The following is a 26,002-nucleotide window of genomic DNA, read 5'->3' as shown; positions in this document are numbered from 1 at the left end:
GTGGGTGGCCCGTCACCCCTCACTACAAGAGGCACGACACCCTGGGGGTAACTGGAGTAACTGGTGACACCAGAGCAAGTACGCGGGTGTTCTCCAACGCTCACTGGCTGGTAGGTGAGTGAATGAGCCTAGGACTACGCACACTGTGCCATGTCCTCTCCTCTAAGCACTATCTGCAAAATCATTTCTAACATTCAAATTACATTGTCCCTTGAAAATATTAGGATGATTTGGGTATTACCAAGTTCCAGCAGGAAATCGCTCTTAATGCATTCTGCAACTGTATACGCTCAGCAGCAGTAGTGTAGTTCTTACCATCCACAGAACCGAACTCCCTTTCGTGTGCACGAGTGAGAATCTCTTTGTACAGTGTTTCTGCTTGCTTGAATTTTCCTTGCTTCAGATAGCAGGAGGCCTTAAAAGAAAATAAAGTACTCAGTAATGAAATATACACTCTTACCTACAGGCTAAATTACAAAACAAACTTCAAAAGTTCAAAGAAAAGGAATTCTGGCTCTATCTACAGAGTGTGCCTCTATCAACATACCAGGTTATTTTTCGTTTTGGCCACATTGGGGTCATCAGGCCCCAGTTTTGTTTGGTAGATCTCAAGGGCTCTTTGATAATAATATTCTACTTCTTCATATTTGCCCTGATTCTGGCACAGTAAGGCCAAGTTGTTCAACTGCTTCGCAACATCGGGGTGATCCTTTCCCAAAACCTGGAACAAAATAGAGTGTATTAGAAACACTGATTTGTTTCACTCCCATCCAATCCATTCTCCACCTACGAGAAAGATCCTTCTAAACAGAAACGGGACTGTGCCTAACCTCCAGGCTGAATGCCATGCCTCCCCGTGCCCTGTAATAATAAAAATAACTTCACCAGAACTCTTACTCTTGGGGGTGAGAAGGAATCGTACATGCTTTAAACTTCAGTTCTTAGAATAAGCCCACACAGTAGCTGGCAGTGGTGGATCATGCACGGTCTAGAGACGAGGACACTGTTCTATAAAGGCTGTGCCGGCTTTACTGCCAAGGTGTGGAAGAGCCCTTTCTGACTCCAGCTGTTGCACAAGACTCATCCCGATGTGTACAGCCTTCAAAGGGAATTTCCAACTCTTCCACTCGCACTAAGCCTCTGCAGTCACCCCAAACCACTTCCCCTCACGTGGCAAACTCCCCCTTCAGGGCTCTCCGAACTCTCATCCCAGATGCCTGACGTCCTTCTCCCAGTCCCCCCAACCACACCACCCACTGACTAATCAACCCTCAGGTCTCTGCAGAACCCTCATAGGGCACACTTCCCTACATCTGACTGAAGGGAGCCCCGGCCTGCCCTCACCCTGGTAACTCACAAGCATCCTGGTTTCTTCCTTTGCAAGAATCACTAACCAAAACTATCTCATTTATGTATGTAGTCCACTGCCCATTATAACCAGGAGTGCCAATGTTACATCTCCTTCACCAGTGTAAATGTCAGCATCCACAAAGGTATGGACACATAGATGAATAAATACTAAACTATTTCTTCAGTACCTTGGACAAGGGATTCATTTTCTCAACTTTGTGCCTCCCCAAGAAGGCATGCTGCCCCTCCCTCCCTCTCTGCACTCTCTTGCTCTCCCTGCCCGTGAACCTTGTTTAAGACTCAGTACAAACACTGACCACTTATGGGAAGCCATCCCCGGTGCACCACCCTCCTGGGACTTTGGGGGGCCCAGGCTCTCTGCACACGCCTGGAATTCTATCCTGGAAGCCAACTACATCCTGTGCCCCCCGGGAAGGAGCTTTCTCTCTGATTTGTAAATCACCAGCTCTAACCAAAGCAGGGGTCTCCAAGAACTCAACACGCATTGCTAAATGAGTAAATGAAAGCCACTATGTACGAATGAATCTGGTAGATCACCGTATAGAGTTCATAATCCTTAATTTGATACTTATGGGTTCTCCTTGACTTTAACCCTAGTCTACTCAAAATCTGACCATTTTATTTCATAAATATCATGTAGACGGCAGCAGAAAAGAAGTTCTCCTGCATAATTTGATGATGAGCCGTTTTTTACTTCCCCTTGCCATATGGCTGAAAGTTAAGTGACCTTGCAGTATCGCGGGTAAATAATCACAAAAAATACCAAGTTAAAATACTACCCTTGGTCATTCATGGAATGGACCGGACACCTGAGCCTCCCTACTACTGGAATTGACAAGCTACATTTTTTCCAATACCTAATTACCTTAAACTGTAGCTCCTGGCGTAATTAACATCCATGACACTGACGTCATCTACAGTTCTGAGTTACACTTTAGTTCTCAAAATAACTTCATCTTTTAAGCTTTACAAGCGTATTTGGTGACTTTATTTTTAAATTTCAACGTGTTTCTTCTCGACAGGTACATGCCCCATTGTGAAATGGTGTGCCCTTAGGCCTTCCACGGCCAGTGCTCAGAAGTTCCTCCTTCTGCAGGCATTCCCAGGCCACATCAGGCAGGGCGGGCATACACGGACACCCCCACCCCTTAAACACCGGTGTGAATGGTGTGAATGGGCCAATCGGCTGTGTTTTGCAGGCTGTCCACCTCATACCTTATCCAATGAGTTATTTTCAGGAAATGGTCAGTCACCGCATACCACAGGGGTCATCTCTCAAAACTTAAAATCTGAAATATTTAGAAGACACAAAACACCACATCTCAAGACAACAAGCACCACTCCTCTGGCCGCACCTTTTCTCTGATCTCCAGGGCTCTTTTACACAGCGGCTCGGCCTCTTTGTACTTCCCTCTCTTGCCGTACAGCACTGCAAGGTTATTCAGAGTGGCCGCCACCTACCAACACAAAAGGAACGTCAAGGAGCGGTACGGGACTGACGGACAGGACTTCAAATCTCACACATCCGTCGGTGCCCAGTGTGCACAGTGAAGTGCTCTTCAGCGAAGGAAGAAATAGGACTTCGGTTAAAAGCAAGAGAGCAATTCACTATATACAGATTCTACGAAGTAAAGTGCAGAATACAAAAATTCAACAATCAACATCAGCAACATGATCTTGATTTTTTTTTTTTTTTTTTTTTAATTTCACTGGAAGCCACAAAGCCAACCCAACCAACGCAAACACAGATCTGTTTGCAAATCTGACCGGATTTTAAGAAGAAGGTAACATAAATTCTTCAGAAAAAAAAATTATAGAAGTACATGCAATCTGATTTAAGACAAAAAAAAAAAAAGTACATGATCCATTTGAGATGGTGATGATGAACGAGTGTGCACCAGCACATGCTAAATATCAGAGTCCCCAGGACTGAAGTTTATCACTGCTATCAAATAAGTCAAGACACCTACCTGTGCCATCTAGTGAAAAGGCAGCTCTTAAACCTTCCCTGTTGAGTTTAATATTAAAATGAGTTGGGTAAAAAAAAAAAAATAGGGAAAATAAAATGTAAAAAGAATGAAAGAACCAGATATACAAACCGCGGGATGATCTTTGCCCAAAGTTTTTTCACGGATGGCCAAGGCATCATTCAGTAGATTTGCGGCATCCTTGTATTTATTCTGGTCTCTAAATTGAAAGACATACAGTAAGTGTTTTGGATATAGCTTACTCCATCTTTTTAAAATGTAATTTTGAAACTACAGAAATAAAAGCTTCAACTATTTAAAAAATAAATCAACAATTAAAACTAACAAAAACACCTCTAGTGCACAAGAAAAAGCTTCCACCAATAAGTGTGAACTGGAATCCAGGCCTGATTAGTTTCTGAAGCTTGCCCTCCCCTCTAGATCACCAGGACAATGCCGCCCCCACAAGGCGAGCTGCCCCACACAGAACAAGTGAGCCAGCCCAGAAAGTGGGCACAGCTTCACCTTCTAACAGATAGAACTGATGCCAGCATCGGAGCCCAGGCTCTGCCAGTTACCGGCTACAAGGCTTTGGGACATGAAGAAGCCTCCCACAGTCCCAATCAGCCCATCTAGAAAGGAAGTGTATGACCTAACTCACAGAGTTGCTTTGGAAGGTAATGATATGCTATGTGTATAATGAAAAAGCTAGTTAAAAATAAATATGGTACATTATAGTGTCTTAATCTGGTATGCAACTTGCCACCATTTGCTTGTAGTAAGAGGAATGAGGATATTTTTTTGACTGTGGTAAGACAGAAACACCATCAGACCAGACCCAGCCTCTGCCCACCTTGGTTTATGTACTGACAATGTGATTACAAAAGTTAGCACACATGTTTCTTAACTGAGTAAGAGCTGCCCAGCAAGGCTTCGCCCTACAGAATCCAGTCTGTCCTACAAAACATGGGAAGGGTTCAGAAGGCCTATGGAACCTCTGAAGCACACTAATTCTGGCCAAGCGTATTGAGATTTTTTCCTCCAATTATCCTACAATTATACTACACATTATGAACTGGCTCAAACTTCTTGTGAAAATCAGCAAGTATGACAGTTTTAAAACCTGCTAGAAACCTATAATTAGTAACAACAACTAAATGAGACAAGGTATACTGAGCACCCTTCTAAACTGTGCCGTAACACGTCAGGGACTATAAACCAATTGGCCAAAGTGAAGTCACACAAAGAGCAACCACACTGGTTCTCAGGCGTGGCCCCCAACCAAGGACAAGCAGCCTCAGCTCCAACACATGAGAAACCCAGCCAGCAGTCCTTGAACCAGCACACCAGGAAAGAAAACCAGGAAGAAAACCGAGACTCAGAAAAGTTAAAGGCTCCGGACAACATCTTCAGTCTTGGGGCCATTTAGCAGAGATACAAACGGAGTTGTCCTGACTTTAAATTCAGTGTTCTGGGGGCGCCTGGGTGGCTCAGTCGGTTAAGCGTCCGACTTCGGCTCAGGTCATGATCTCATGGTCCGTGAGTTCGAGCCCCACATGGGGCTCTGTGCTGACAGCTCAAAGCCTGGAGCCTGCTTCAGATTCTGTGTCTCCCCTTCTCTCTGCCCCTCCCACACTCATGCTCTGTCCCTCTCTTGTTTCTCAATAAGAAATAAACGTTAAAAAAATTTTTTTTAATAAAAAAATAAATTCAGTATTCTGGCTTCTCCTTGAGGACAGGAATTACACATTCCTCTTTAGGGCCTCACAGGAACCAGCCTAAAATCCTACCTATACTTGTGTGTATCAAACATGTTGAATGGGGACAATGAAGAAACACAAACCCTTTATTTGCAACCCACAAAACTGGAAGGGCCACAGCAAACCACTCCTACTGTGTGAGTAGTAACTTCCCCCTCCTCAGGTCCCCACTCACCCGTCTCTGATCTAGTTCAGGTTAGGTGAGCTAAGAGACACGCACAAAGGGCTCCAACATGTCATTCCCTGGGCCATAAAGGCTAATTCCTCAATTCCCTTCAAAGTGTTCGCCAGGGGCTCCTAAGGGAGGAAGCGTGCTGGAGTGACGGGAGAGACAGGGACACAGACACAGGCTGGTCCCCACCTTTAAGGGACACGACTCTGGGAGAAGAGAGAACAAAACGCAGACAGCCCCGATGCCGAGCACAGTGCACAGGCGCCAGAAGAAAGGCAGCGGTTAAGGGCTCTGGCGACACAACAGGGGCAAAGGGAGAGTGGGATCCGAGACTCAGAAAAGAGAGAGAGCTGACAGACAGGTGGGAAGGCTGTTCTGGAGAAAAGAAACCTGGTACAGAGCCTGCTGGAAAAAATCAAGAGTTGACTTTGGCCAGAGTAAAGGGTGCATGTGGGCTATTCTAGAAAGGCTGACCTAGGTCGTTTTGGGCAGCATCTGTTCCACAGGGTGACAGCCTCGCCATAGAGCTCGCTGAGTATTTTGAATGTAACCCCCTGGCTGTTTGAGGAGAAGTGAACAATAAAGCTGGCGAAGCAGCTTACGGGCAAGTTCATTAAAAACACGGCCTCCGGGAAAGACCAGAGGAGAAAATGAGAACTACTAGCCTGTACACCAAGGCCAGGATGTTCAGCATGGTAGCCACGTCCGGGTGGTCATGGCCCGAAGTCTTCTCCAGGTCCTCCAGGGCCTGCTTGCAGAGCGGCACGGCCACCTCGTAGCGCCCCTGGGAGGCGTACTGGATGACCAGGTTGTGCAGAGTGCGCAGGCGCGCCGGGATCTCGTAGCCGCCCTGCTGCGCCGCGGCTGCTGCACTGCTGTGCTGCTGCTGGACTGCACAGACAGAGTTTCACTTGAGATGGGCCGAGAGGAAATCATCCGCACGACACCACTGAATGACACCTTTCTTCTCTAGCTTTGGCCCAGGGTGGCACTTGGGCCCCACGCTACGGACACCCACGCAGCACTCCCCAGGCAGGCTGCGTAACATCAGTAACTTGTCAGGGTGGTGTGATGCCCCCAACAGAGCAGTCAGACTGCCCTCGGCACCAAACTAATTCTGCCTTTCCAACCCCGTAAGAGTCCACACTTCACGTCTGAACCGTCTATGCACGACCCTATCTCGCAGGGGCCGGTCTAACGCACTACTGTGTCCCACCAAGAAACTCTCTGAAGTTCTTTTGGGAAACATAACGCCATCCAAGTGCACAGAGGGCTGCTCCCGTGAGGCAGGCCACCGGCACGAAGATGCCCACTGATTGTGGCAATGACATCACAACAGGACAAACCACCTTCTGTTTCTAGGCTGCCACTTAACCACTCCCCTTCGCCAACTTACTTCCTTGGCCGGGTTCGTCGTCATCATTTGGGAAAAGGTCATCCAGAGGTTCTTTGGTGGAATCAGTGTCTTTGTCCTCCTATAAAATCAACCCAGGACAACTTTAGTCTTACGAGTGCTATAAATCCTGTACTGGAAATCGTTAGTGTAAATTTCATTTTAACAAAAAATCTTAGAAAAGATCATCTGTTTTTAAAATCAAATATAGTGCATACTTGGAAAACCTAGAAAAGATGGTGGATAATAAATCGGAAGACTAAAAACAACAGAGGACTGTGTTAAGTCACAAAAACATTTTATATTTGTTCTATAAAATGTACTGTCCTCATGGAGATTGCACATGTATAACCTTATAAAGTTATGTTTTAAACACTAGACATTTCTGAGAATAAATATGATTCAACAAAAAATAAACAAAATAAAACACAGGATTATCCACAATTTGGCTTATCCATCAATTTAGCAAAGAGTAACACAAAGCGTGCAGGACTAGAACTCAAACATTAAAGGAAGGTGGGCGGGGGGCGAGGGGGACAAAAGGCTGCCTTAGATTCTTCACTACATTCTGAAGAAATTCAAACAGAGAAGGGGAAACTCTTACTCGAAATACATTTTACTTGGAAACCAAGTATGTAAAAACAGACCAAAACGGCCCATCTCTGAATGATACAAACCTGGAGGCTAGATCTCTCCTCCCTGCTCACTGCCTCCACCACAAGATCCCTAAGAGCAGTTTGAAACCTGCCAGCTTTGAGTCTGTGACTCAAGTGTCCCCACAGATTAGCGCAGGGGTCAAAACCAGGGCTACACAATGGACAGAACAGACAACAGCTTGACCAAGTGAGAAATCAGCATCACCCCGGGGGCAGGTCACATCACTCGCATCTGGACGGGTTAATCTAAGAAGTACACAGAAGTCACCTAGATAAGATTCCTGTCTGGGATGCGTCGTCTAAATACACTCACAGAGAAACATCACACAAACCCACACTGCGGAACAATCTATGAAGCAACTGGCCTATACTGTTCAAAGATATCTATGTTATGAAAAGAGAAGAATGGTGGGGTTGAGCGTCCAACTCTAGATTTTGGCTCAGGTCAGGATCCCAGAATTCATGGGATTGAGCTCCACGTCAGGCTCTGCACTGACAGCAAGGAGCCTGCTTGGGATTCTCTCTCTCTGCCCCTTCCCCGCTCACGCACCACTCTGTCTCTCTTAAAATAAATAAACATTAAAAAAAAAAAAGACCAGTTTCAGATGAATGACGACTAAGTGAACCAGACGCTGCCATGGTGAAACAGTGCTATGAAGGGCTCAATCAGGACAAAGTGAAGAGCAGGTGACGACTGTGCCCGTGTTAAACTGCCCGACTTGACCTGGCCCTGGATTCCACAGGAGTCTGTCCTCATGCCAGGGGGACAGGCCCAGCAGCAGGGGAACGTGGCATGAGGTATGCCGCGTATTCGAACACAGTTCACAAGAAACAGTCGTTTGTGTAGATGCTGAGAGGCAGAGTTAGCTCACTGTTAGCTCACTTCCCCAAGCCAGATATTTTTCAAAATAAAAAGTTTTCAAAGTCTCTGAAAGCTTCCAAAACTATCCAGTATTCTAGGTGAATCGCTGGCTGGCTTCAGCATCTCCATTTATTCTCATTCCAACAGCAGTGTATAGCAGTGCTTCTCTTACAGCAAAACGTTCAGTTACTCCACAAGGGAGCAATACGGCAAGCCTAATCAAACGGGGTGCTGTGGACTGATGTGCCCCCGCCCCCTCCCAAATCCTCTACTAAAGCCCTAACCTTCAACATGATGGCGCGTGGAGAAGGGGCCTTTCAGAGGCAACGTGGGTTAGATGAAGTCATGAGGATGGGGCCGTCATGACAGGACTGGTGTCCTTCCTCACACGAAGAGGAAAAAGGAAAAGACGCTAGACTGCCCTCTCGCTCTCTTCCTCTACCCACGCACGAAGGGAGGCCATGTGAGGACACAGCCAGGAAAAAGGCCCTTGCCAAGCACCCGACCGCTGACACCCTGATCTCGGAATCAGGAGAAATAAGTCATGCGGCCTATGGTATTCCATCAGAGTGGCCAGAGCGGATGAAGACACGCACCGTGGTGACGGGAGATGTGACATTAGGGGAAACTGAGTAAAGGATATATGGGAATTCTCTTCACTATCTTTTCAACTTTTCTGTGAATCTAAAATTACTACAGGGTGGCTGGGTGGCTCAGTCGGTTAGGCATCTGATTTCAGCTCAGGTCGTGATCTTACAGTTTGTGGGTTCGAGCCCCACGTTGGGCTCTGCACTGACAGCTTGGAGCCTGGCATCTGCTTTGTTTTTCTATCTCTCTTTCCCTCCCTGCTTGTGCACGTGCACACTGTCTCAAACATTTAAAAAATAATTAATAATAAAAAATAATAATGAAATTAGTCCAAAATTTCTTTTACAGTTGTTAACTGAACAGATAAAAATGGTGGATGGAAAATAATCAAGACTGAGATGAACCACCAAAGAGAATCAACAAAAAAGGAGAAAAGCAAAATCCCTGGTGAACCCTAACATTCCCAGCAGAAGTAGGCAAGAAGGAAGCAGGAGTGAGGGAGCAGGAGACCCAGGTGGTGTCCTGGGAGCAGGGGGAAGAGAGTCTCAAAGACAAAGTCAAGACCCACAGCACCACAGGCCACAGACTTAGTTACAGATTACAAGGCTAGATGACAAATGACTGCGTGGGACCCACGCTGACCTGAGAGAGCTCCAGCAGTGCGCTGGGTGTGGAAGCCAGACCCCATGGGTTAAAGTGTCCAAGAGATCTCCAGCCGGGACAAACCTTGTCAAGTGCCTCTGTGCATCGTGTCTCACATTTACAAGGTATTCTTACGTTTCTGACCACTGTTCTAAAACACACATGAGGGGCACCCAGGGGGCTCAGCTGGTTGAGTGTCCAACTCTTGATTTCGGCTCAGGTCATGATCTCATAGTTCCTGAGATCAAGCCCCACATCAGGCTCTGCGCTGACAGTCTGGATCCTGCTTGGGATAGACTCACTCATTCATTCATTCTCTCTTTCTCTCTCTGTCTCTGTCCCTCCCTCGCTCACGCGCATGTGCTCTCTCTCTCTCTTTCAAAAATAAACTTAAAAAAAAAAAAAAAAAGAACTTGCAAACACATATATGAAAAGCACATGGCAAGGAGAACCTCCATGACTTGCCCAGGGACTAAGTCCCAAAAGTTAGAATCTCTGGTCTTGCTACATGCAACCACTAAAGCGGGGGCGGAAAACACCGACGGCTTTACTAAAAGAACCTACTAACTACAGCAGGGTTAACTGTCAATGCTGCATTCCTTCTGAACCACTTACGGATGGAGAGATGTCATCATCGTATTTTTTTAACTGATTCATGAATTCCAGATGCTTCTTTTCTTCCTCCAGTTGAGCCACAGATTGCTCACTCTTCTGTAATTTCTGCTGCGTGTTGGCCAATTCATCCCGCAGCCACTGATTCTCCTGGCACAGGCGACGAACCTGTGCCCGCAGCTTCTGTTTCTCCGACTCGACAGCATTCAGGTGATTGGACAAAGCCATCATAACCTGGACAGACAGAAGCGCTGACAGCACTGCAGGGTCCAGCCCACACGTCCCCCTCCCGCCCACGCACACTCTGTGCCTGCTCTCCTCACGCGGGCAGGGATGTGCTGCGACACAGACAAGTACCACTGCTGCTCACTTCCCTTCCCACCCTCGGTCTCACGTACACAGGGGCGCGTGCTCAAAACATCTACAGGAACCCCACGCTGCTCTGCCGCTTGACAGCATCTCAAATAGACTAGCAGTGGACACACAGCTAACTCTTCTGACAAAACTGTTACTTTTCTACTTTCTATCTAAGTGGCTCCAACATAATTTCTCAGAGACCCTTTTCCACATCTGAGAGTGTGTGCCCAAGCAGGCATATGTGTACGGGGGTCACTCAGGGAGGGGCTGGTGACGGAGCTAGAGAAGGGCGGGCAGGCAAATCTTTGATGTCCCAAGGTAAGGGAAGAAATCTTTGTAGCTCGCCAGGCTGTCAGAATGTACTTTACATTCATAAGCTTAAGTCCAGGCTGTAAAATCTGGTGACGGCCCCAGGGCTCTGCCTGTGGTACACTGATTAGTTTCAGGGACAGACCTGCCTGAGGCATTAGCAAGCTCCTAGAAGTATACGCGCAGAGTGAGCTGGGAAAAGTCGGCCCCAGTCCGTTCTGTCTTTAGACCATGCAACTGCCTTTCCCTCTACCATCCTCCTAGTTTCAAACCTGAACTCCAGAAAGTAAGGCTTTTTTCTCCTTTGTTCTTAACCCTAGTACTTGCCAAACTAAAAAGGAAGTCCATATTCATATCACTTTTCAACAGAATTTGCCTTATAACAGATTCACAATAAGCAAACACAGTTAAAGTTCCACAATTAGTCTTTCACACAGTGGGAATGAAAAACTCTAGAATGAGGGTATGGATAGTCACTGTGGAATAGAACAGTGTCCTCTTCATGGATGTGGGACTTAGGAACCTAGCAGGCCCCACTTCTTTCTTCATTCACCGCACAAGAGGAAAGCCAAGAAAAAGAGAGGCCAAATTTCAGTGTATGTAAATTTACCTGAAATGTGCTGGCAGAGCCAACAGTTATCAGGGGAACAGTTACCACCTAGCTGTTTCTAATTTTTCACCTGTATGTCCAGCATGATAAAAACAAAGGTTTAGTCAAAAAACAAAGGTTTAGGGGTATGTGGGTGGCTCAGTCGGTTGAGCTTCCGACTTCGGCTCAAGTCATGATCTCACGGTCTGTGAGTTCGAGCCCCGCGTCGGGCTCTGTGCTGACAGCTCAGAGCCTGGAGCCTGCTTCAGATTCTGTGTCTCCCTCTCTCTCTGACCCTCCCCCGTTCATGCTCTGTCTCTCTCTGTCTCAAAAATAAAGAAACATTTAAAAACAACAACAACAGGGGCGCCTGGGTGGCGCAGTCGGTTAAGCGTCCGACTTCAGCCAGGTCACGATCTCGCGGTCCGTGAGTTCGAGCCCCGCGTCAGGCTCTGGGCTGATGGCTCAGAGCCTGGAGCCTGTTTCCGATTCTGTGTCTCCCTCTCTCTCTGCCCCTCCCCCGTTCATGCTCTGTCTCTCTCTGTCCCAAAAATAAATAAATGTTGAAAAAAAAAAAAAAAATTTAAAAACAACAACAACAACAACAAAGGTTTAGGGCCACCTGGGTGGCTCAGGCCATGATCTCACGGTTTGTGAGTTTGAGGCCCACGTGGAACTCTCTGCTATCAGCACAGAGCTCCCTTGGCGTCCTCTGTCCTCTCTCTGCCCCTCCGCTGCCCTCTCTCTCTCAAAAATAAATAAATTCAAGCACTGAAAAAACAAACAAACCCACAAAGGTTTAGCAATCTTGTCTTAGGGTACTGCAGAGACTATTAGCTGTTGGCAATATCCATTCTCCCTTCTTTCTTAGGCTTAAGAAGGTGGAAATGTAAGTGGGCAGGGCAGCATTCCCCAGTCTCCCTCACAACTAGGTGTGGCCATGAAACAAGGTGTGGCCAGAGAAATGTAAGCAATGCTGTGTACCAGCTGGAGGAAGTAAAGGGAGGAGGCACACCCTTCCTGTCCCTTCCCTGTCCTAGAATGTGGTCATGTGGCTGCAGCTGGACTCCAGAAAAGGTTGCAGCTCCGACTCCACAAAAAAAGCTGTGTGCAGCACAATGCAGAGGCCTGGGCATCCCTGAGGACTGTGCAGCTACACAACCTGTCTGGGGCGGCCTACCTTGGTATTTCTCTTATACATGTCTGTGATGTTTGAGCCACTGTTTTCATTTATGACATATGCAGCCAAAATCAAATCCTAAATGACAAACAGGGTTACCTCTATTTTACTGCCTCTGCTTGTTAAAACTTAGACGTACCCAAATCAATCATTTATATTACATACAAGCTGATCTCTGTTATTCTGTATCTTCCCTCTAGTTTAATTAAACTACATATTTCAGATGAAGTCTCCATTTCTCCAGACTGTCAAGTGCATGTTCCTGTCTGAGGCGACCTCACGTATACCTGTGCCTCACTCAGGCCAAGCTCCAGCATTTCCAGTGACTTCCGGATCATGTTTGATTTCTCCTCCACCAGATTACTTTCATCATCTTTCTTCAAACACTTCAGTGTTTCCAGTAAACTTTGTAAAATGGAATTATGCTCGTTCTTCAGAGCTTCCAGCCCCTGAATCACTTGCTTTGTCTTAGAAATAATCTCATCCTGTGTAAGCTTCTCCAACTTGTCTTCCTTTATATACACCATTGTGGACATGTTGTCATACATTCTAGAATGGAAAAAGGAAAACAAATTAGGTATCTCATTACAGGTTTGATTTATGTTACATCTTTAATAAAAGACATTGTGTGAAGAGTCTTAAATTAACATTTTTTTAGGTGAATAATAAACATGTATTTGTGACTTGTTGAAATACTGTACTGTTCGTTTTCCCTTTGCAGACCAATTTAATTATTTTTCTGGCTTAGGTCTGGATTCTTTTTAATGGAACAAATGACAGCAACTGAAATTAATGCCAAAGATTAAAAGCAGCAAAACCACCAAATGGCATTTCCAAAGCACAAAGCCTCAGTGAACAAAAGTTCTCTGAATGTTTGCAAGCTTTTTTCCCCCTTAATGAAATGCAGAAAGGACAGTAAATTCTTGGTAACATATTTACCAGACAAAGCCTTGAGAAGTGGTCACAGTTGGAAGAAGGAAGAAAACCAGCAAAGGAACATGGGAACAATCAGAGTAGCAGGAGAAGGACTAGGTCCGTCTGAAACACGGTGAGAGAGTGACATGAGCAGGATCATCAGCACTGTAAAGACTCAAGGAGAACGGGGGCCCCGCGGGCCTCTGGGATCGGAATAGCCGAGAGGCCAACAAGATTTCATGAAATCATACAGTGTCTGGAACGGGCTCTAAAATACTACAATGAGAAAGAAAAATGAAAGGGGCATAAAACAGCATCAGCAAAATCATGGTGACTGTGGACACTAAGCAACTGTCCCCACTTTACCAAATGTCTAGGTTTGTGGATGTTTTTAAATCCCGTAACTCAGTTTTAGGGAGGGAGAGAGGAAGAGGAAGAGGCAGAGGAAGAAAAGAGAAAAAGAGAGAGAAAGAGAAAGAGAAAGAGAAAGAGAAAGAGAAAGAGAAAGAGAAAGAGAAAGAGAAAGAGAAAGAGGAGAGGGACAGGGTGCCTGGGTGGTTCAGTCTGCTGAGCATCTGTCATGATCTCACAGCTTGTGGGTTCAAGCCCTGCATCAGGCTCTGACAGCTCAGAGCCTGGAGCTGCTTCAGATTTTGTGTCTCTCTCTTTCTGCCCCTCCCCCACTTGTGCTTTCTCTCTCTCTAAAAATAAATAAACAAAAAAAAATATTAAAAACAAAAAAAGAAAAGAAAAGGAAAAGAAGAGAAGAGAAAAGAGAAAAGAAAAGAAAAGAAAAGAAAAGAAAAGAAAAGAAAAGAAAAGAAAAGAAAAAAGAAAAGCCACAGTGAATATTAAAGAAGGTTGTTCAAGGGGCACCTGGGTGGTTCAGTTGGTTAAGCATCGGACACTTGATTTCAGCTCAGGTCATCTCAGTTTGTGAGTTTGAGCCCCACATTGGGCTCTGCACTAACAGCGCAGAGCCTGCTTGGGATTCTCTCTCCCACTCTCTCCCTCTCTCTGACCCTCCCTCCCTCATTCTCCCTCTTTTAAATAAAAAAGATTTTTATGGGGCACCCGGGTGGCTCAGTCGGTTAAGCCTCTGACTTCGGCTCAGGTCACGATCTCACTGTCCTTGAGTTCGAGCCCTGCATCAGGCTCTGACAGCTCAGAGCCAGGAGCCTGCTTTGGATTCTGTGTCTCCCTCTCTCTCTGACCCTCCCCTGGTCACGCTCTATCTCAAAAGTAAATAAACATTAAAAAAATTTTTTTTAATTTTTTTTAAATCTTAAAAAAATTAAAAAAAAACATTTAAAAAAGAAAGATTGTTAACGGACAGGGATTGAAGTCAGATTACACATCAAAGTAATTTCCTCCAGAGCACTTAGCACCACCTGAAATCTTGTTTGTTTCCACATACTGCCTTCCAGCCTTGAATGCAAGCTCTACTTAAAAGGCAAGGGGGGTGGGGGGGCACCTGGGTGGCTCAGTTGGTTGAGCATCTGACTTTTTTTTTTTATGTTTATTTTTTGAGGGGGGGGGAGGAGGCAGAGAGAGAGGAACAGAGAATAGGAAGCAGACTCTGAGCTGTCAGCACAGAGCCCAACACAGGGCTCAAACTCACAAACTGTGAGATCATGACCTGAGCTGAAGTCAGACACTTAACTGACTGAGCCACCCAGGTGCTCCGAGCATCTGGCTCTTGATTTCAGCTCAGGTCGTGATCTCACAGTTCGTGGGATGGAGCCCTGCGTCGGGCTCTGTGCTGACCATATGGAGCCTGCTTGGGATTCTCTCTCTCCCTCTCTCTCTGCCCCTCCCCCATGCACTCTCTCCTGCTCTCTCCCTCAAAACAAATATATAAGCTCTTAAAACACACAAAAAAATAAAAAGCAAGGGACTCAGAGCACCTGGGTGGCTCCATCAGTTAGAAGTCCAACTTGAGCTCAGGTCATGATCTCATGGCTCATGAGTTCGAGCCCCACACTGAGCTCGCTGCTGTCAGCTCAGAGCCTGCTTCAGATCGGTTGTCTCCCTCTTTCTGCCCCTACTCCACTGGCACTCTGTCTCTTTCTCTCAAAAATAAATAAAAACATTAAAAAAAAAAAAAAAGGCCAGGGACCTTATCTCATACCCCACTAAATCACAGACCCTAGGGCAGCTCCTGAGCCCTGGCAGACCACCTGGTGAACGCAGGTACTGATAGTGGTGCGTGAAGGGAAGCAGTGTCAAAGCACCAAATACAGGCCACTCATTCCAGGATTTGGGAGTAAAGGCTCCAAGCGGTTAATGAAAGGGCCATGTTAACAACTGTACACACAGTTTTACAGTGGAAAATTGCTATTTTTGCATAACTGCAAAAAGTCAATTCCTTGGGAATGCAAGCTGGTGCAGCCACTCTGGAAAACAGTATGGAGGTTCCTCACAACACTAAAAATAGAACTACCTTATGACCCAGCAATTGCACTACTAGGCATTTATCCACGGGATGCAGGTGTGCTGTTTCGAAGGGACACACACACCCCCATGTTTATAGCAGCACTATCAACAGTAGCCAAAGTATGGAAAGAGCTCAAATGTCCATCAACGGATGAATGGATAAAGAAGATGTGGTGTGTGTGTGTGTGTGTGTACACACACACACACACACACACACACACACACACACACACAATGGAGTATTACTCAGCAATCAAAAAGAATGAAATCTTGCCATTTGCAACTACGTGGATGGAACTGGAGGGTATTATGCTAAGTGAAATGAGTCAGTCAGAGAAAGACAAAAAGTCACAGAAAGACATATGAGGACTTTAAGAGACAAAACAGACGAACATAAGGGAAGGGAAACAAAAATAATATAAAAACAGGGAGGGGGACAAAACAGAAGAGACTCATAAATATGGAGAACAAACTGAGGGTTATGGGAGGGGTTGTGGGGGGGGGGGGATGGGCTAAGTGGGGGAGGGGCACTAAGGAACGTACTCCTGAAATCAGTGTTGCACTATATGCTAGTATGGATGTAAATTTTTAAAAATTAAAAATTAAATTAAAAAAAGAGTAACCCTTTTAACTGACCAGCTGAAAATAAAGAGAGCCAATTTCTCTTGAAATTTAGAGGCTATCTCTGTAGGACTATTCAGAGAAATCCACCTCTGTACCACAAAGAACTCAGAAAACAACAAAAGAACAGAGGTAACTCCTCTACCTGACAGTCTGTATTACCATTACATCTGTCATATATCTACTTTATGGCTCTCCAACCCCACTGCAAATCCAGGAGAGCAGGCCGCCTCGGTCCCAGTCTGTCACACAGTAAATGCTAACTACATATTTGCTGAAAAAATTAACAAAACATTTCAGGAGCAGCTTCCAACGCTCACATCTCAACGGCACTACGTCAAAGTGTCAGCCTGATCGCCATGCACAGCGAGGAGGATGGTGAAGAGGTGGATGTCCAGAGCAGGTGTCTCTAGAGAAAAGAGGAAAATCAAACTGAAGACCTCCCTCTCCACCTTTGGCAGCAACTTCCAAATGATGCAACATTTTAGTCTTTTTTTCCCCAAACTAGAAGATCCAAGTGTCTTACTGAAACTCCAAGCGAGGGCCTAGAATGCAGACAGCTGGGACCCACAGGCTACCAGAAGATAAACTAAGCATATACGAGCAGCAAGAGCTAAAGGCACTGTCGGGGCCTGCGAGGTGGGAGCACGAACTGAGGGGGGGTGGGGGGGACACCAGGCACCTCCACTGGAGAGGAGAGGCCAGACACACGAAGAAACCGCTCCTGAGGTAAGGCAGTCTTACCAGATGAGCCCATCTCCTCCAGACGGGAGTGCGGAGGGCACTCCCAGCCAGGGGAGCAACAGGGGCCAGGGCAGAGGCGGGAAAGCACCCACTGCCTGCGAGCAGCCTCGTCAGGCCACAGGTCATGGTGCTCGAGGCTCGTGGTGACAAGGCCAGAGTCCAGGGGAGTAAGCCAGAGGACAGCTGCATTCTGAAGGCAGGAGCCTGCGGGGAGAATGAATGGGGCTGGGCAGTGCCAGGAAAGGGAAGACAACTCGGGGGTAGTGGCATGATCACAGCCCAGCAGATACGCTGCACTCTCTTCCCTAGCCCTCTGCCAGAATGAGGCTCATGCCTCTCCCTGGAAAGCAAAACACCCAGCCAGCACCTTCTCAGTCTTTTCAGACACTATTAAACTCGGGGATGCAAAGGAGAGTCTGGAGACTCTAGTGAGAAGTGAGAGCAACTTCACTACTCAAACCACCTGTCTCGGCATGAATGGGCAGTAAATCGTGTCAATGTCCATGAATCCTGTCCATTCCTCAGAAAGTTAAAAACAGAACTACCCTACAATCCAGTAACTGAACTACCAGGTATTTACCCGAAAAATATAAAAACACTAATTTGAAGGGATACACGCACCCCAATGTTTACATCCGCATTATCAACAATAGCCAAATTATGGTAAGCCCAAATGTCTACGGACTGATGAATGGACAAAAATGGAGTATTACTCAGCCATTAAAAAAAAGAAGGAAATCTTGCCACTTGCAACCTCTATGGATCTAGAGGGTGTAACGCTAAGTGAAATAAGTCAGAGAGAGACAAATTCCATATGATTTCACTCATATGTGGAATTTAAGAAACAAACAAGAAAGGAAAGACAGAGAGGCAAACCAAGAAACAGACTCCTAACTACAGAGAACACACTGATGGCCACCAGCAGGGAGGTAGATGGGGGGATGGGAGAAGTAAGTGATAGGGATTAAGGAGTGCACTTGGGATGACCACCAGAGGACCTATGCAATTGTCAAATCACTATATTATCCACCTCAAACTAACATCACGCTGCATGTTAACTATAGCAGATCTAACATTTAAAACTTAAAAAAAAAAAATTAAATCCCAACCAATCACAAAGATGGCCATTGTCCTATCTTTAGAGGTTCGAGTGGAGGCTGATAAAAGGGGAAGAGAGGGCAGTTTTGCTTATGCAAAAGAGAAAAAATGGGGAGGGGCAAAGAGTTTAAACAGGAATAGCAAAATCCTACCAGGTAGGATTCATAGACAGGAAAAAAAATCACAACAAAATGGGAAAATTTAATCGTTTAACTGAGGTGATACCTCAAGTAAGTAAATACATTTAAAGAATAAGTCAACACATTTGAAGAAAACCAAATCTGGGGCACTTGGCTGGCTCAGTCGGTAGAGCGTGTGACTCTTGATCTCAGGGTCATGAGTTTGAGCCCCAGGTTGCGTGTAGAGATTACTAAAAATAAACAAACTTAAAAAAAGAAATCCAAATTTAATTCCTCAGGGAATATGCAACAGAACTGGTGACACTGCACCGCATGCTCACACTCTCGTAGAGGCTTTAACCACAGACAAGGATAATAAATACAAATGTCATCTGGACGTGCACAAATAAAAGGGTGGGGGAGCCGTTAAGGTAGATTTCTTTTTAACTTATTCTTAACAGAAAATCAGTTAAGAATCCAAATGCTCTTGGGAGGCACTTAGCTCTCTTAAGAACGGAGATGATGGGCGCCTACAGGGCTTACTTTAGCCCAGGTCATGATCCCGAGGTTTGTGAGTTAGAGCCCCACACTGGGCTCTGCACTGACAGTGTGCAGCCTGCTTGGGATTCTCTCTCTCTCTCTGCCCCTCCCCGACTTATACACCCTCTCTCTCTCTCAAAATAAACAAACTAAAAAAAAAAAAAAAAAAGGCACTGAGAGGACAGGGTGCTGCTATGTGGAAAGCATGGGCCTCAGAATCCAGAGCAAGCAGGTGCAGAGCCTGGCTCCACCACCACAGCACGGGCGAAGTCCCCAAACTACCCTGGGTCCCAGGGATTAGAGGGGGCCTACTGTCCGGGCAGTTAAAGGCACAGGAGAATGCAGCTGAGTCACCAAGCACAGTGGCCGACCGTAATCAGTGCAGTTTCCACCTGGGAGCTAAGCAATCGGGAACATCCCTGATAAGTGACCGCTCAACACCTGCAGACACACCTCTAACATGGGCCTCAGTACTTTGCAAGACAGCTGATTCCTTGTTAGACTGCTCGGATAGGTAGTTAGAAAGTTATTCCTTTTGCTGAGTTCAATCTCCCTCCTCAAATTTCTATCCATTGAGGCAACTTCTCCCCTCTAATACAAACAAAGAATATATTTACTATCTTACAAGACATTTCAAATATTGTGGTTCAGTCAGAGGACTCTCCAAATCTTCCGTTTCCCGAGCTCACACCTCATGCCACCCTCAGGTACCCCTCAATCATAGCAGTTTCCATACCCCCTCATCCAACCCACCATCCTATAAATAGACCTACACATGCCACTTCTTCAGAGGGAAACCCACAGCAAGCATACATGCTTAGACTGCTCCGTAGCTCTCTTAAGTTCCAGGCTAAGTCATTATGACCAAAGACAGCTTACATAAAAAAGAGTGCTAAAGGAACTGGCTATTTAGGGGGAAAAAGGTGTTGTATCCCTACCGTCACTGTACACTAAATTCCATTTTGATTAAAAAAATTAAGTGAAGAAAGTGCCACAAGAAACTAGAAGAAACCTCAGGCGAAGACATATATGCATCTAGGTGAAGGTAAAGAGCGGGCCCTGAACAAAATGGCAGAAAACTAAAAGAAAGATAGGTAAGAGTTCACTTAAAATAAGAAACTTCTCAAGTTTGCCAAATAAACTCTCAGTTGAAAGGGTTCTTGTAACGGTTACACTGATTTCTAAAGGGTAAAATACCGGGACTCTACGTCTGCTCAAACACACTTTGTCAGCCTAGCAACTACGGCATCCCTAAGACTTTCTTGCAACTCTTGGGCTGTGTGTGCTTCCCAGTGATTCTGGAACAATGAGTCAGCCAGAACAATGCCTGCCGCTCTACAGGCATGCAGGAAGTATGTGCTCAATAAATCAATGAAACACGGGGTGCTCGGCTGGCTCAGATGGAAGACCGTGCGACTCTTGATCTCCGTGTTGTGAGTTCGAGCCCCAGGTTGGGTGCAGAGATTACTTAAACAACCTAACAAAAACTTTATTTTTTTTTTAATGGTATACTTCCTTTTTTTTTTAATTTTTTTTTCCAACGTTTATTTATTTTTGGACAGAGAGAGACAGAGCATGAACGGGGGAGGGGCAGAGAGAGAGGGAGACACAGAATCCGAAGCAGGCTCCAAGCCATCAGCCCAGAGCCTGACGCGGGGCTCGAACTCACGGACCGCGAGATCGTGACCTGGCTGAAGTCGGACGCTTAACCGACTGCGCCACCCAGGCGCCCCTAACAAAAACTTTAAAATGAATGAATAAACCAGCCTTGGGAGCCAACACATCTGATTCCAACTCCCTATTATCCCCTCACCTATCATGGAACCTCTTGGAGCCTCAATCCCCACATGTAAGGGGCAACAGACAGCCAACCCACCTGGAACATGGTACTCAAATACTCCCCTCCCGCTTCCCTTCTGAGTAACACACTCAATATCTGGCCCCAGGTTATTCTTACTAGCCATGGAAAATTATGTCTATGCTTTTACTTCAAAAAAAAGAGAGAGAGAACTCTTTGAAGTCCCATTATTTGCTCTGTGAAAGCAAAAGAACTCAGTGCTCAATGCATAATCTCCAACACAGCACCTGACAAATCTGACATCTGAATTAAGCTCCTTAAACAAGAGAAGCCCTTCTTATGGTCAAACCTCTCAAATCCACCGTTCAACAGGCAAAGCTATTATGGTCTATTACGCTGCTTGTCTCATTCAAATCCTCAACAAAGTCTGTACTGTGTCCACAGATTACAAAAGTCACTACCTAAAATAATAAAGAGAAAAATAATCCTAAAGCTTAATCTTCCACCTTTCTTTAATTTAGAACTACTTTTGTCTCCATTATTTTAAATCATGGTTCAATCTTTGCTATTTTATTGGGTAGAATAATGGTTTTGATGTGTATTTTAATACACACGACTCTCATATCCAAGGATTCACATCACTCATGTGACTCATGTGACACAACACCCAAGAAACCTAGTTTATCTCCACATTCAGATCCCCAGTTAAATCCTACATGTAACATTTTGTAACCCAAAAATCCGGCAATATTTATTTCTAAGATGCCAGTTGAAAAACAATAAAAACAGACATGCTCTCTTATGAACTACCAGAGGGCAGAAGTGAGGGAGTCCAGCTGACACTTGAACACGAGTGTGAACTGTGCAGGTCCGCGTCTACGTGGATATTTTATGGTGTTGTAACGTAAATACATTTTCTCTACGGTTTTCTTAATAGTTTTCTTTCCTCTGCCTTACTTTATCGTAAGAATATAGCGTATAATATATGTAACATAAAATACATGTTTATCAATTATTTATATCATCAGCAAGGCTTCCAGTCAACAGTGGGCTATTAGTAGTTAAGTGTTTGAGGAGTCCAAAGTTGCAGGCAGATCTCTGATTGTACGGGGCTGTCAGGTGTTGGGTGTCGAGGCCTAGAACCTTGTGTTATTGAAGGGTCAATTATACAATGTTGTCCTTTCAAAGGCCTGACTTCCCTTTGGAAATACAGGAAACCAAAACAGGCCCTTGATTTAAGAAAGAAATTAGGGACGCCAGGGTGGCTCAGTCAGTTAAGCGTCTGACTTGATTTCAGCTCAGGTCATGATCCCATGGTCATGAAGTCGAGCCCTGCACAGGGCTCCATGCTGGGCAGGAACCTGCTTCAGATTCTCTCCCTCCCTCTCCCTCTTCCCTCCCAACCCCCTCCCAGAAAAAAATTTAGGGGTGCCTGGGTGGCTCAGTCAGTTGAGCACCCTGTCCACTGAGCCACTGTCGATTTCTGTTCAGGTCACTCTTGATATCGGCTCAGGTCATGGGATTAAGGCCTGCATGGGGTTCTGTGCTGAGTGTGGAGCCTGCTTGGTATTCTCATTTTCTCTCTCTCTCTCTCTCTCTCTCTCTCTCTCTCTCTCTCTCCCTCTGCCCCTCCCCCCCTTGCATGCCCTCTCTCCCCTCTAAAATAATTTAACGTTAAATTTTGTTTAATTAAAAATAAAAAAATTAAATCCCTACATGCTCAAACCTGAAATAAATGGACAAGGCAACTGAACCATCCATCTTCGTCTGTATCATGAATTTCTCAGAATACACATAAGGAGAGGATTTAGACCTTGACAGTAACTAAAGATATGACTAGCAGTAACTAACACACCGGCATATCACTAACGCACCATTACTCAAGTATGACAAAAATACCAGACAGCAATATTAATTTGCATATTCTGTTGCTTTACTTCTGCTCTGAAATACTCCAAGCAGAGGTAATATGCAAAATTGAAAATAGCCCCTACTAATACTAAAATTATTCTCTTAATTTGTCCTTTAACATAACCGGTCTGTTAGGCAAAGACTGAGAGTTTTTTAAATTTTATTTATTGATTTTAGGTAATCTGTACACCCAACATGAGGCTCAAACTCATGACCCCAAGATCAACAGTCACACGTTTACCAACTGAGCCAGCTAAGTGCTCCAAGACTGAGTTTACTTGCTCTAACACACCAGTGACTAAGAGAAATCTTCAGTGTTACAAAATCAACTCCTGTTAGGGATGATGAAAACTGACAAATTTAAAGTGGACAATTCTGGGCGCATGTGGGTGGCTCAGGCGGTTGAGCGTCCAACTTTTGATCCTGGCTCAGGTCATGATCTCACTCAAGAGATCGAGCCCCACATCGAGCTCTGTGCTGACAGCGCAGAGCCTGCTTGGGGTTCTCTCTCTTTCTCCCTCTCTCTCTGCCCCTCCCCCACTCATGCTCACTCTCTCCCTCAAAATAAATAAATAAATCTTTAAAAAATTAAGTGGACAATTCTGTGCAATGAGAAGTTGACGCTTCAAACTGAGACGTAGGACTGCTATGTCCACTGAGCCATGGCGGGTGAGCGGCAGGAACTTGAGCGAGGCAACGTGAGAGGCTGGAGGATCCAACGGTCACCTACGACCTGGCCTGCAGAACACCAACAGCTAGGCCTTGGCCTCCAAAGGAGAAGGTGAGAGGTGCAACCAGCTCAGTGACAGTTAATTACTTACTGGGCACCAACTCTACCTATGCCAGACACTGTCCTAAGCATAGGATGTGGGCCGTATGAAAAAAAACACTTTTTAAAGAAAATAAAAATGTGGTGACAAAAGAATATCCTGCGGCACCTGGGTGACTCAAGTCGGTTGAGCATCTGACTCCTGATTTCAGCTCAGGTCATGATCTCATGGTTTCATGGGTTGGAGCCCCAGGTCGGGCTCTGCACTGACAGTGCGGAGCCTGCTTGGGATTCTGTCTCCCTCTCTATGCCTCTCCCCACCTGCACGGTCTCTGTCTCTCTCAAAATAAATAAACTTAAATATACAGATACAGAACAGATATAGATATATATATATCTCCTACACGCTCCCAGGGGCTCAGGGGTAGGGGTCATATAGACAGAATTAAACAATCAGAATGGCTTCAGACTTCTCAAGAGCAAAACTGGAAGCAAAAGGCAATTAAACAAATGCCTCCAAAGCTCTGAAGGAAAATTATTTCCAATTTCCAATTCCAAAGCCAGCTAAACTCTCCATCAACCATGGGGACAGAATAACATTTTCAGACATACAAGGTCTCACAAACTTTTACCTCTCATGCACCATTTCTCAGGCTACAGGAAGATGCGCTCAAGCAAAATGAGAAGTCAAGAAGAAAACATGGAACACAGGGCACAGGGTCCCCCGGGGGGGAGACGGGGCTCTGCACCCACCACCGGACGAGTGCTGGAGACGGCGGGTGAATCAGCACCAACTTAAAAAGGAAATGAAAACAAGATAATTAACTCCTAAGGAAACAAAAGGTCAAATAGGAAAAGCAATCACACAGTTCATTACATAAATCAGCTCTGGCATTTATATGGTCATAAGAATATAAACGGTAAAGACACACCTAAACAAAATTTAAATTCTGCGGGAGCTTATGCAGATGCAAAGGGGGAGCACCTGTGTGGTGAAGCGAAGCAAAGAAAGAGCTCAGTCCCAATGATCTAGAACGGGAAGTCAAAAACTGAAAAACCATCAGGGGCGCCTGGCTGGCTCAGTCAGTAGAGCATGGACTCTTGATCTCAAGGCTGTAAGCGTGAGGCCCTCGTTGGGTGCAGAGATTACTTAAAAGTAAAATCTTAAAAAAAAAAAAAAAAAATCATCAGACAGCAACATAAGCCTGTTATTTAGAAACAGCAGTAATTACGTAAAAATTGTATTTCACTTAAAAGAAGTGAAAACGGGACCGTTTCACAGGTGGCTGTTAGTTAAGCCTCTAGCTTTGGCCCAAGTCGTGATCTCCCGGTTTGTGGGTTCGAGCCCCATGTCGGGCTCTCTGCTGTCAACGTGGAGCCCACTTCGGATCCTCTGTTTCCCTCTCTTTACCCACCCACCCCTGCTCGTGCGTTTGCACTCTCTCTCAAAAATAAATAAATTTTTTTTAATAATTTTAAAATAATAAGTGAAAACGGGTGCCTGGGTGGCTCAGTTAGTTAAGCATCTGACTCTTGATTTCGGCTCAGGGTTAGTGAGATCGAGCCCCAGGTGGGGTCTGCGCTGACAGCACAGAGCCTGCTTGGGATCCTCTCTCTCTCTGCCCCTCCCCCATTCGCCTCCCCTAATAAATTTTAAAACTTTAAAAAAATGTTTACTGGGGGCTGGGTGGCTCAGTTGGTTAAGTATCTGACTTTAGTTCAGGTCATGATTTCGTGGTTTGTGGGTTCGAGCCCTGCATCAGGCTCTGTACTGAAAGCTCAGAGCCTGGAACCTGCTTCAGATTCTGTGTCTCCCTCTTTCTCCGTTCCTCCCCCGCTTGGGCTCGCTCGCTCTCTCTCTCTCTCTCTCTCAAAAATAACATAAACAGGGGCGCCTGGGTGGCGCAGTCGGTTAAGCGTCCGACTTCAGCCAGGTCACGATCTCGCGGTCCGTGAGTTCGAGCCCCGCGTCAGGCTCTGGGCTGATGGCTCGGAGCCTGGAGCCTGTTTCCGATTCTGTGTCTCCCTCTCTCTCTGCCCCTCCCCTGTTCATGCTCTGTCTCTCTCTGTCCCCAAAATAAATTAAAATGTTGAAAAAAAAATTAAAAAAAAAAAAAAAAAATAACATAAACATTATAAAGAAAGAAGAAACGAAGGGAGGAAGGGAGGAAGTGGAAGAGAGAGCAGAGAAGAGACGAGATAGAGAGGAGAGAGAGAGAGAGAGAGAAAGCTGAGAGAAATAGGAGAGAAAGAGGGAGATAAAGAGTAGAAGAGAGAAAGAGAGAAGAAAGAAAGAAAGAAAGAAAGAAAGAAAGAAAGAAAGAAAGAAAGAAACTAAAAATTAAAAAACAACAACAACAACAAAAAGTTACTTCTAGGAAGAAGGAAAGGGGGAGAAAGCCGGTGGCAAAAACCAACACTTATGAAACTATGTGACTCTGAAACCCACGGGTCCCATTCTCACTGCATCACAGCCAGAGTCCCTGTGCTCCCCCTGACTTAAAAGGCAATGGTGCCAGTCCTGACCACCAGCTGACGTGGTTTGCGCAGGCCTCCCCTGGGCAGGATTACCTCCACTAGACACACCCACTCC

At 45.6% G+C, this 26,002-nt stretch overlaps 1 protein-coding gene across 12 annotated transcripts in view; it reads right to left on the bottom strand.

Annotated features, from left to right (window-relative positions):
• Positions 1 to 24,167, bottom strand: part of KLC1 (kinesin light chain 1) — a 49,644-nt gene extending 25,477 nt beyond the window's left edge. For 9 of the 12 annotated variants that reach the window (XM_030320094.1, XM_030320095.1, XM_030320098.1 and 6 more), the window contains exons 1-8: positions 12,746 to 13,007; positions 10,027 to 10,257; positions 6,667 to 6,745; positions 5,936 to 6,161; positions 3,471 to 3,558; positions 2,727 to 2,828; positions 548 to 721; positions 316 to 415 (exon numbers count right to left, since the gene is read on the bottom strand). In XM_030320094.1, coding sequence (XP_030175954.1) covers positions 316 to 415; positions 548 to 721; positions 2,727 to 2,828; positions 3,471 to 3,558; positions 5,936 to 6,161; positions 6,667 to 6,745; positions 10,027 to 10,257; positions 12,746 to 13,006 — 1,261 coding nt within the window. In that variant the 5' untranslated portion in view covers position 13,007. Of the gene's footprint in view, positions 1 to 315; positions 416 to 547; positions 722 to 2,726; positions 2,829 to 3,470; positions 3,559 to 5,935; positions 6,162 to 6,666; positions 6,746 to 10,026; positions 10,258 to 12,745; positions 13,008 to 24,041 lie in introns of those variants that run through there. The other 3 variants (XM_030320093.1, XM_030320091.1, XM_030320090.1) reach the window with 3 other exon arrangements.
• Between the last annotated feature and the right edge of the window lie 1,835 nt (positions 24,168 to 26,002).

This window comes from Lynx canadensis, chromosome B3 (assembly GCF_007474595.2).
Source record: "Lynx canadensis isolate LIC74 chromosome B3, mLynCan4.pri.v2, whole genome shotgun sequence".
NCBI classification, from domain to species: domain Eukaryota; kingdom Metazoa; phylum Chordata; class Mammalia; order Carnivora; family Felidae; genus Lynx; species Lynx canadensis.
The sequence above is the reverse complement of the archived record's forward strand: the minus strand, read 5'-3'. Positions and strand labels throughout refer to the sequence as shown.